The sequence below is a fragment of the Lates calcarifer genome, linkage group LG12, assembly GCF_001640805.2.
Source record: "Lates calcarifer isolate ASB-BC8 linkage group LG12, TLL_Latcal_v3, whole genome shotgun sequence".
NCBI lineage: Eukaryota > Metazoa > Chordata > Actinopteri > Centropomidae > Lates > Lates calcarifer.
In genome coordinates, this window is record NC_066844.1 from 9,759,658 (window position 1) to 9,772,070 (window position 12,413).

The following is a 12,413-nucleotide window of genomic DNA, read 5'->3' on the forward strand; positions in this document are numbered from 1 at the left end:
TGGAGAACTGAATGCTTTGATGCATGCTCTGCAGCTTCTCACCAGTTAATTTAATTGGCTACCCAGACCAGACCACCATTTTGTTTCCTTGCCTTGGCTCTTTGCACGTTTATATCCCTCATACTCGTGAATGTAGGACAGAGTTGTGTATAGCCCTGGGACTGACTAGCCTTGAACCTCTGAGCAGCAATCCACAGCCAGTACAGCAATCCACAGTAAGCACAGTCAACTTTCACTGGCCTATTGAGTTGGCTATAGTCTGGCCAGCCTCTCTGGCCAAATGAGATGACATAGTCTGTAAGATGATGAACAAAGAGCTGTAAGATGATTTCAGCTCTTTGTTGGTGGGGTTGCATGATGTAAGATTGGTTTTCAGCTGATCAAAAGCCTTTTGTTGTGCACAGCTTCAAACCCACTGAGACAAGGTCCTGCAGCGGCTTATCTTTCTATTCCAGACTTTGGATAAAATTTCCCTTTCTGAGGAAGCAGCCAACTTCACCTGTGTTAGATTGCTCTTTTATCTCTCTGACAGCCTTTGTTTTGTCTATGTCTGGTTTCACTTCATCTGAGGACAGGATGTGACCAAGGAACTTTTCATTTTCTTAGCTCACACCTCTTAATGTTAAATGTGACATCAGCCAGTGTGAAATCAATCTGGCGTCATGCTGGTGTTGGTCTTATCCCTAAATGAGAATGTCATCCATGTGACATACTACTCCTGTATAGCCTGTCAAGAAGATGGACATCCTCTATTGGAAATGTTCAGGAGCTGATGCTATGCTGAAGGGCACTCTGTGGAAGTAGTAGTGTCCAAAAGCAGTTATGAAAGCAAATATTTGCAAATATTGTAATGACAAATATCACAATACAGAGTGAATGACTGAGCACTTAGGCTGTGTGTTACATTAGCTGCAGCGAAGCTAACATACTAACACAGCTAACACATTTATGAGCATGGTTAAAAGAAACCATGACATGAGAAGTTGACACGATGCAAACATGGTCTTTGGTGTCAAAGTCAGACTCTGCTCTTTCTTTCTACAAGACTAGAATTGCAATTTCTCCTTTATTCTGTCCTCTCCATCCTACTCTTAATGGAGTGAAAAACAAAACCAAAAAAAGCACCCAACTCTGTGGCTCCAGCTGATCAGACATTCATTCCTGACCTAAAGAGGGGATGTTGTTGAACTCCTGGCCAGGAGTTCTCCCATTACTCTGGACAGATGTGTGTGTGTGCACACAGATGCAAACATAAACACAAAAAAAATCATTCTCGCTGAGACCACATATTTTTGTTCAAGCATTGCCCTTTGAGAGAAAACCAAGAGAGGAAAGAGAGATGCTAGTACATTTACAGACAATGAAAGAGAGAGAGAGAGTGACAGGAGAGAGAGAGAGAGAGAGAGAGAGAGAGAGAGAGAGAGAGAGAGAGAGGTGGACAGCAAATGAGATAAAGATAGAAAAAGAGAGACCACGACAGAGATAAAGTGTATATCAGCCAGACTGAGGGGACTGAATAAGCTGAGTGTTGCAGTTCTCAGCCAGGAGGCAGCAACTGTGTGTGTGTGTGTGTGTGTGTGTGTGTGTGTGAGTGTGAGTATGTGTGTGTGTGTGTGTGAGAGAGAGAGAGAGAGAGAGACAGAGAGACAGAGAGAGGGAGAGAGAGAAAGAAAGAAAGATAAAGAGGTGGGGGATAAAGCGAAGGAGAGAGAGGGTGAGACAGGTGGGGAAACAAGCAGAGAGAGAGAGGCATGCAGTCTGTAGGAGAGAGACGAGGACAGCAGTGTGTATCTCCCTCCTCTCCTCCGTTCGCCCAGCTGCTTTCTACCTCTCTGTTCATCTCTCCATCTCTACTCCATTTGTCCGTCTTTCCATCCCATCTCCTGCGCTGTTGGTACATGACTGATCCGGGGGAGGATGTTGAAGTTCCGTGTGGACAGGAGAGTCAGGTAAGCGGCGTGAGAAAAGAGGAAGTGACACAGGGTAGGATGAGACGAAGGAGGGGAGGAGGGGAGGAGGTGAGGCTGATGGGGGAATGGATGGCCAGGAGCTTGGAGGTCAGAGATGACTGCAATGCAGTGCAAGTAGGAAACACAGGGAAACCATAAGCACTGCAATGTGCGTGCTTTATGCACAGTGATGTACAGTTTGAGTACAATGTGTTGGTAAGTGTGTATGTTTTAGTGTGTCAGAGTGTGTGTGTGTGTGTAAAAATCATGTGGTGGTGTGTGTCTGGCTGGTGTGTTCTAGAGTGGTGCAGTGTTTTGTTTTGTTTTTCTGTCAGTATTCACATGTTCAGGTGTCAACATATGTTGCAAAAATCCCAAATAGTATGATTTATCTTCTTCTTCCTAACAAACAAGATTAAACTAAAGTAGATAGTAGTATTAGTAGTACATAGTATTTAGATTTATCTAATGTTGTCCACTTTGCCTTCCCAGCTGATGCTTATTATAATCACCACAAAGGAGGCTATGTTAAATCATAAATTAAGCAGAATGCTGGTATCAGACATGTTAATGGATAACATTAGCTACATGGAATCATTTTTTATCAACAAATGCAGCCATGTTACAAATTAATTTACCATTTATTGCCAAACAACTTGAACTTCCTGGTCTATTTACTTTTTTAAAAAAAAACAAATCAACTGACCTATCATTTTCCTTAGTTAAAACATTAAAACTCAGAACAGTGAGCAGCTGAAGCCGCAAGAGGACTTGAATCTCTCACTTCTCTGCTTCTTCTTCTTCTATTGCATATAAACAAAAACCAAACATGCAGCACACAGAGGAAGTGCTTTATTCTAAATGGATGCATCCCAGCCTGTCTAAAATGTTTGTTGACCAGACACAGTGTTGATTCAATGGCATTTTGTGACTGCTGTAAAAATATTGATTTGAGGCAGGTTTTTTAGTCGTAACAATATACTGACTTTTTTGTTTGTTTGTTTTTACCATAATGTAATAACATAACTTTTACCATACAACAATCAACTTTTGCTATCTGGGATATTATCAAACAACAACTGAGGGTTTCTTTCTGCTGACAGTTGTCATTATACAGTAGCTGGGGAAATCACTGGTTACAGACTTAAACTTTCACCTGCAGCTTAGTAGGTCACTGTTAACCGTGTAAATAATAATTAACAGTTTAACATTTTTTAAACTGCAATTTCAATTTAACTCTACTGGCTCTACTCACAAGCCATATATGAATGTTAAAAGACTAAATGGTCTCTGTAACTGTCAGTTATTTAAATTCTGCATCACTGTTGTGGTTTATCACATAACAGACTTTCTCATGGGGTTGTTGGTGTTTGCTGCTAAGTGTCATTGTCTGTGCATTCCCATTACAAAGAGATTAGTTTAGAGATTAGAAAGTATTAGTCACACCTTAGAGGGAAAAATCCATAGAAAATGATGATATCCCTGTTACCACTTCTTCTGAGGTGTCCTCCGCATAGCCCAGGGTAAAAGAGTGATGCAGATGTTTCATTCTTAGCAGGAACCTAATTGGAACTTTACCTTTAATGTCTGGCAGAGTTGTGGTTATGTGTGCTAACTGAGGTTGTGCATTCCTAACACTTCACTAGTGAGCCATGCGAAGTGTGCAGCTGTCCTGTTTGTCCTCCAGCAGACACAGTGTGTGGATCCTGCTGCCTGATTTTTATTGTTTATCCAGCACCTGCCTCTATGTAGGTTTGTAGGTTATCCCTGAGCAGGCAGGCACTACCCTGCCTGACTGTGTCTCACACAGACATGTGGTCCATAACCAGGACATGCACATCCACAATCAATTACTTTGCGAAGCCATGCAGTAACCAACCCAGTCCCTAACAAACTGCCTGTACTTACCAGTGGTGTTCTTTGCCAGGTACATTCTGAAATGCCGCCTGGTTACGTGGATGTTTGCTGGCAATATTTTTTGCAAATCAGGAAATGTGAGTGGCTACTGTAACAAAAGTAATGAAATTATGCCTCCCACAAAACTTATTTGCAAATTCAGATTTGTTAGACATGAGCATAATTTGTGGGTTAGATTTTATTCTGTTGTGATTATGTTACAGTGATTCACTCAATTCAAATTAGCAACCACTATCAGTGTATCTATCAGAGAGAGAGAAACCGAGATCGAAACTGTACACTGTGTGGATGAGGACGACACAAAATATCCCATGCAGAAACTGGGCTAGACACCAAATGAAAGACGCACAACCACTCACACACATATGCTCACACTCACACAGATCAGAACACAGTGCTGCAGGTTGTCTTACAGAAAGATTCTGTAAGACACCCCTGGAATTATTTTTCCATCTTTTTCCATCTTTTCATCTAACATTAATGTGGACTTTTTGGATGACAATGTTTACAGAGTTCTCTACTTATGTTACATTATTGTGTTTTTATTGCAACAAGAAGGATTGTCACTGTCGCTATAAACAAATGTATCTCATGTTTCAACTTGAAGTTCACAAATCAATAATGTGGCTGTATACCCTCCCCCCAACTATCTGATATTCAGGTAGTTTAAAATGTCCTTTTTATATGCTTTCAATGGATAATTGTGATAACTGTCTAGTTTTTGTAGTTTTGTTCATCAATCATATCAACAATGGGAACATTAGAACATTAGACCATCAAGTTAAATGATGATATCAGGGTTTTTTTTTCAGTGACATCTGGTTACATCACCAGAAAGAAGTTTGGCAAGGCATATCCATCATTCCAGCAGAACAGAACAGATGGATGGAACTGTAAATTTAGGACCCAAGTTGTAGTCAACTTTTGTCTTTGATCTTGTTGATAAACTCAATCAACAATGGATAGCTTTGATTGACATCCTGTGTTGTCCTCTTTATCATTTGGTGTTGATCTCTGTCCTCTTTGTCCTTCATCTGTTTTCAGTCAACATGACCCCAATGGACCAGCTGGACCAGAAGTGAGCCCGATCCAGCTGGAAGAGCCTCCACCAGTACACTCTTATCTGCAGTAAGTAACCTATAACCAGAACTTACCAGCAGTAATATACCATATAGAGAAAGAAAGACAACTATAAATGAAGAAAAAGTATTCAACTATCAGCTTGTACGCAGGCAAACACAGTAGATGCTGTTCACAGGTCTGTTTGATATTTTAGGTGGTACTGAATGTATATCCATAGATTAGTCCAAGTAAATGTTTTCAGTTTTGTGTTTGGCAGCAAACAGACATGAAAAGTGGGACTTTCTAGTCAATCAAAAAATCAGTCAAAAACGTGAGTCTGGCTTCTATAACAGGACAATGATCCACTTAAGACACACAAACTGAAGCTGTTGGAACCTTTACAGTCCCCTGACCTGAACATCATCAAATATTCTGTGGAAATCTTAAACATGCTTTGTGTTCAAGACAGCCTAGAATTATCTCACAGCTTGAATTAAGCTGTGAAATATTTAACCCACTGGAAGAGTGGGTGAAAATTCAACAGCCATGACCAAAACAGTAACCCTGAGACCTCTGTAGTCCTCTGTCAAGAGGGGCGAACCTGCTGGAAGGACAACCATATCAGCAGCACTCAGTCAATCAGGCCTTTATGGTAGTGTGGCTAGATAGAAGCCACTTTGCATGTAAGGCATATGACAGCCTGCTTGGACTTGGCATTTAAAGGACCAAACAGTTCTGGGGACTTCCTGAGAGGAACTGCCTACTTTGGATTTCGCTGAGAACTATTTACCTTCAATATAGTTTTTTATAATTGCATTCTCACCACCAATAGAAACACTGAAGTGATGTAAGCCAGCTGGTAGTTAGTATAACAATGTAACTTCAGTGTGACATACAACAACTGTATCTATGACAACAACAAGATGGTGGATGCTGTGGTTGGATCTTTGATGAGTCAAAATAGTGTTGTATTTCCAGCATAGGTATTTGTCTCATGATTTCATTGTCAATCCATTTGCCGTTACCAGCTGTTATGAGCTCCTGTTTACATGGCTACCAATCCATGCACACTTATGTCCAGACCAATAACCATACAGTTGTGTCATGTCACTCCTAGTTTCTCTTGTGTTGGGACTGTATCTACTCTGAAGTAGGAGATAAACAAGTCCCTTAACATAGCATTCTAGGAATTACGGTTGTGCAATCGCTTATGCTGTGTGGAAACAATGTGAGGAGGATCTGCCAGGAAGAATGGGATAAACTGTTCATAATGAGGTGTGCAAAGTTTGTAGAGACTTATTGAAGAAGGCCTGAGGCTGTACTTGTTGCCAAAGGGACTTCTACAAAGTACTCAAGTAAGGGTCTGAATACTTTTGTAAAAGAGAGATCTTTAATAATATAGCAAAAATGTCTACAAACACATTTTCATTTTGTAGTAGGGCACCCAAACTTTTGCACATGCCACAGTTATGATTCAGTCAGACATCTCGTGTTTGAAATGCAGAGAAGTGCATATTTGGAGTTTGCCGTCTAGACTCTGACCTCATCACTTCCTGCAGATATGTTTACATGTGCAGTGATGAACAAATATTTTAAACCTGGATGCTGGGGTGGAGGTGGGTTTGAAATGATAGGATACAGAATGATAGCAGATACAGGGCAGCAGAGGCATTCAAAGGGAGCAATGGGATTTTTTTTTCAATTTACATTGATTGCCAAATTGAGAGGGCATGTGCATGTTAGAAGATTGGAGAGTGATGCATGTCATATGAGTAGAAAAGAGCAACTTGAGTTGACTTCCTGAGCATTGTTCCATTTATTTTTCTGTTTTAAGTTGATGAAAAAAAACATTATAGTGTAGGGAAGCCATACACCTGCCACACCAGAAAATGAAAAATGGATCACCTATAACTTTGTAACATGAAAATTTTAATCTTATAACAAAATATTTATTCATGAGGTACACATTTTTTTTCATTCTAACAACATAATATTTACATTGTTATAAGTGATGAAGACTATCACTTTAAAACATGAATTTGTATAATACAATATGTTGTATGATAATGTGAAACATTTCAGGTTATAATGTGATATGATGAAATGAGGAAACAGTGTACAGTGAATAGTTTTCTCATTTCATCATATCACTTCATGACCTGAAATGTTGCATAATATTATAAATTATCACATTTTAATGTGAAACTTTTCATGTTATATCAATAAAAGTTATTATATTATAACCTGAAACTTTTCAGTCTTGTTATAATGTGAAAAATACACTTCCATAATTGTGCATTTGCATTTGAAGAATGCTTTTTTTTTTTTTTTTTTCCCTGCAAGGGTAGTAGTTACTTCTTTGCAATGAAGAACTCAACAAAAGATTGTATCTTTCTCATGGGTGCCCAAACTTTTGCATATAACTGTAAATATGCATTATCACTATTTGCTTTGCTTGTATACTCTTCAACTTCATAACAATTCTTCTGTTCACCAAGTACTTCCATAGGTTATCTGAATTAGTGGAATTGTGAAGAAAAGAGAATGAATCATCCAGTGCAGCAGTAGTGCATGATTCATTTCCACTGGGTGATTCATACCATGTACTGGATGCAGCATGAACAGCAGCAGTCACTGACAGTACAGCTGGCATGTAAAGGCGGCTAGAGGGCATTTCAGACACTGCACTTCGGCAAGGACACCATGGAAATATTAGTCTCAGACATGTTTGATACAAGCAGAAAATATCTTATACTGTACATCAAGTATATAATATAATATGCACCGATCATCCACAACATTAAAACCGCTGACAGGTGAAGTGAATAACTTTTAATTAATAATTAATCATCTCTTTACAATACAAACTTCTGCTGGGAATCCCTGGGGCCTGATATTTGTCTGGATGTTACTTTGATACATGCCACCTAATTTCCAGTGCCAGACACCACAGGACTCCCTCAGAGGTCCTGTTTCCATGCCCTGACGGGTCAGAACTGTTTTAGCAACACAGGGGCTACACAATATTATGCAAGTGGTTTTACTGTTGTGGCTGATCAGTGTATATCAGTATAAAATATATTGATGCAGTATTTTTAAAGACAACCTATACACTGTGCTTTCAATGAATGACTAGGCATCTGTGAGATAATCACATCAGCGTGATAAGACAGCAGTGCCGCCTCAGGCACCTCTGGCCAATTACTACAATTACTGCAGACTAGGAGAACAGCACACTTTTACAGCACAGTTTCATTCCAGGAAATGTAAAGAACAAAAATGGACTTGAGATGCAGTATATGCATTAATCCACCCACTTTCCAGGACATCAAAAATGGGGCTCTCTGAAGTTGGATCTCACAGAGATTGCACCAAAAACCCAACTAATAAGTAGTCTGTGATCAGCCTAAAAGGGCACATGTCACTTCTGCCCATTGACCTCCCCTGGCACGCCAATGGCCATCTGAATCAAATTCAAGTCAGTAATGTATGCCTACAGAGAGACTTCTGGGTCTGCACTCATCTACTTGAACTTGATAATACAGGCTTATGCTACTTCTCAGTCACTGTGTTCCCAAGGATTGTCTTCTGGCATTGCCATCCCTGCACATTGCTACATTTCCAGACCACACTGTTCTTGTTAGTGGTTCCCCAATGGTGGATGAGCTTCCAAATGCTATTAGAGTAGGGACGTCTCTCTCTAACCAAATTAAGAATGCACTGGAGCAGACTAGACTGAAATTACCTAGACAGGACTAGACCACTATCATGAGCTAGACTTGGGCATGCTGACTATAACTGAACTGTACTTGGTTGGGTTCAATAAGAAACACACAACAAGCCCTCCAAACTACAGCAAAACATTTGTCATTGCCTTGGCAATGTCTTGGCAATGACATATCAGTCCAAATCAGATTTGTTGCATCTGTCATTTGCACAGTAATTATGTGACAGTGCTTTTGGCAGGCTACAAGACAATAAGGAGTGGAAGTACAAATTCACTGATGCACTGAAAGGACTGCCTTTGCTATTCTGTCCAGGAACTGTGATTTGGATATGAATGGGAAGGTGAATACTGCTGCTGAGAGGATCGCTCATTCCAAAAGTGCCAATATGGTGTCAGACTTGTCTCCAGAAGCCCAACCTTACACCCGGGTGAGCACGGACAGACACACACACACACACACACACACACACAGAAAGGTTTAGGCCTGATATACTGATTCTACTGCAGCATGCTTTTCGTGGTCCCTAAATAAACTGCCACTGATTGAATTAATTGATTAAATTTAGGGCTCAAAAAGAGCCTTTAATTTTATCGGCCTAAAGTGGTGTGATCACACTCATTTAGATGGCCTTAGCTTACTGATGGACACACACTTATGAGCATGTTCTTCACCATTTATGTGAACATTTACTCAAAATCTATTGATGGAAATGTATACTTGTTTATTGTGTATGTCTATACATTGCTTTTATTGTGTATATTCCTTGGTACTTGATGAATGTTATTTGATAAATAAATACAAATGTATAAACCCTCTTCTCTTTCCATATCTCTGCTGATGTGCAGGTGTCTCGTACTCCCAGAAAGGCAGCGATGTTTGGGAAGCGCTCCAACTCTATGCGCAGGAATCCCAAAGCAGAAGTCACCAAACAGGGATGGCTGTACAAGCAGGTTAAACCTTTTCTCTCTACTCTCAGTATAATAGTATAGTATATTATGGAATCGCTAGGAATAGTAGGGTCCAGTGATTTTGAAAGTCGATCCACATTAGGGACTACAACTCACATTCCATGAACAAATAAACCAGATTAGTAATAGAGTAGTCAGTGTACACCCCTCTGAGGTCCAGGCCACTTTTGTCAGTGCAAGTAACTTATATCATTTTTTTCAGCACAACCAGGGCTATTTGAATATGTATGTCTCTATATTGCCACGACATTATAAATAGAAAACGGAACTAAAATTTATAAAAATTTTATTCATTTTTCAACAGAAAAAAATCTATGCACTAGTGTTTGGAGTCTAAATCCATGTAGCCCAAGGTCTCAAGTAACAAACAAAAGAAAAATCTCTGTGCACACACAGGCAGAAACATTTACATTTATATTCTATGCGTCCACTCGTTTTGTTTTTTGTTTTTTTTTAAACACTCGGGCCATTCTGCACCATAGTTTCTGACCAGGATCAGGCAGAGAGCTACATCACGCACACGCTGCACTCCCAGGGCACAAAACTGTCCAAAAATACGGTCACCACTATCTCCAAAACCTCTATATTCAAAAACTCTAAAAACTCCCTCAGGTTCCCCCAGGTCGTTATCGCGGCAGAGACGCATCTTGGCGTCTTTCCTTTGCGAGCGTCATTTTTATTGCGCGCACTAGCGGCTCTCCAAGCGCACACGAACTCATCATCCGCTTTCAGATTACTACTATGGCACATTATTTTATCTCTCAAGTGTGGATCTATGCTACATTAGATCTCTAAATGCTAAGGACAAAGCATAAACGTCGACTAATGTCCGTAAATCGGGGATCCGCCATATTGTGACTCTCATTGGATCACCTGTTTTCGCACGGTTCACCAACACAGTTTATGATTGGTTTATACAGTCAATACAGCTGCCATGAATTTCATTAATCAGAACACGGTAAAAATGGTTTTGATAATAAATAATGCATCAATGAGGACGCAAAACACGGATTTATCGACTTATCTTTAACCGAAAATATGCCACCAGTTTCCATGATGCATTACAAAGCCCCTTGGAAGGATTATAATCGCAAACGCAAGCGAACAGAGTGGAGCAGGGCAGTTTTTAAAGTAAGTTTCTACACTAATGCGTTACAGACTGTGTGAATGTCACATCGTATGTGCCCTTTTCAAAATTTCATCTCCAATGTTTAAGATGTAGATTATATTTTTGTGGTATTGTGTCTGACACTCTACAGGACTCCAAACAAACTTTTTCTTCTTGGAGCTCTGGTGCTCTAAGAATTCCTTACAGCATAAAACATAGGAACACCACTTAAATTGACATTCAACACAAACGCATTAATATTTTAATATTTTATTTTTCCATCTTAACTGTATCACTGATAAATAGTTTGGCTTTGGTAATAAACAGACAATTTACAGAAATAATAATGTGTCATTTTATTTTAAAGGAAAACGTATTATCAAAATCTACATCAGTGTTTTAAGTTGTACTTTAATATGGAGAAAATGAAGTAATCCTTCACATTTTTGTGAGTGATCCCACATAAAAAAAACAATAATCACAAAATAACACTGGTTAAACAGACTTATAGTGAAGGGACTTAACCGTCATTTGCTCATCCTCCCGAAGACAGGGTGAAGCCAATAACCAGCTGTATGGAGGGGGTATTGTTAGGATTTTATCTTTATCTTATCCAGACCCTTATACTGTCACTGGTTCTTTTTCATTACTAAAGAACTGTTTTCATTTTTTTATTTATCTTTTTAGAAAAAGAATGAGTATGAAACACTGGGCCCGACCAGAGAGCATATTTGTGGGTTGCACTGGTGCTCCGAGCTATAAAATTTAGTTGCACTCCAAAATGTTTGCAAAATATGATTGAGTGGTTGCAGTCTGGAGACCTGGTCTACATATGTTAGATCACTGTAACATTTGGCTTTACATCCAATGTCAGTGTACAGTACTGAAACAGAAAGTAGGGTAACCTTCACTCTGCATGGCATAAATTACAAGCATGGGGACTGAGGTGGTGAAAGTATATTCTATTTTAACATCAGCCCAAATTTGAATCATTTTTCTTACCAGCAGCTCTGGCCTTTTGTTATTTAAAGGTTAAATAAGAAATCTCTTGAAGATACCAAAATCAACAAAGAATTCATCCCTCTAGAGTGGTGATAGTATTCATATTAATGCAGGAATATATCTCCCACTCCAGCAGTAACACACTTTTTATGTTTCTTACGTCTTAGATGGACAACAATGGAGTTCAGTGGCCTGGATGCAGAAGCCATATCAGGCTGTGGCTACACTGTCTTCAATTTTTAAATTTTTGTCTTTTTGTGGGCTTTATTAATAATAATAGGGTGATGAACATAAAAAGGGTAATGTTGTTGTTGATGATGATGAATGAGTATGATGTGTGTTCCTACAGGCCAGCAGCGGAGTGAAGCAGTGGAACAAGAGGTGGTTCGTCCTCACTGACAGATGTCTCTTCTACTACAAAGGTTTGTGCTTCATTCTATTCTCTAATCCATCTGCTTCAATGATTTTCAATTTATATGATTTGTATTTAGGAGCTGTGTTGTGTTTAGATAATGTGTTTCTGGCGTTAGAGTCAGTATTTTGTTGGTTCACATAACACCCTGCCTCTGTTAAAACAAAAACATACAGCATACTGATGATGTGTCTGTCATGCAAAAGTTCAAAATTGATAAATAGAGTGGAGATATCATAATTTGTGTAGGTTCTAAATAATGTTTGT

General features: G+C 39.3%; 1 protein-coding gene across 1 annotated transcript in view; it reads left to right on the forward strand.

The window, feature by feature from the left end:
- The first annotated feature begins 1,902 nt into the window (after positions 1-1,902).
- The window catches only part of plekha6 (pleckstrin homology domain containing, family A member 6), a 51,683-nt gene continuing 41,172 nt past the window's right edge, over positions 1,903-12,413 (forward strand). The window contains 5 exon segments of the mRNA XM_051074788.1: positions 1,903-1,949; positions 4,911-4,994; positions 8,969-9,083; positions 9,502-9,606; positions 12,084-12,156. Coding sequence (XP_050930745.1) covers positions 1,918-1,949; positions 4,911-4,994; positions 8,969-9,083; positions 9,502-9,606; positions 12,084-12,156 — 409 coding nt within the window. The 5' untranslated portion in view covers positions 1,903-1,917.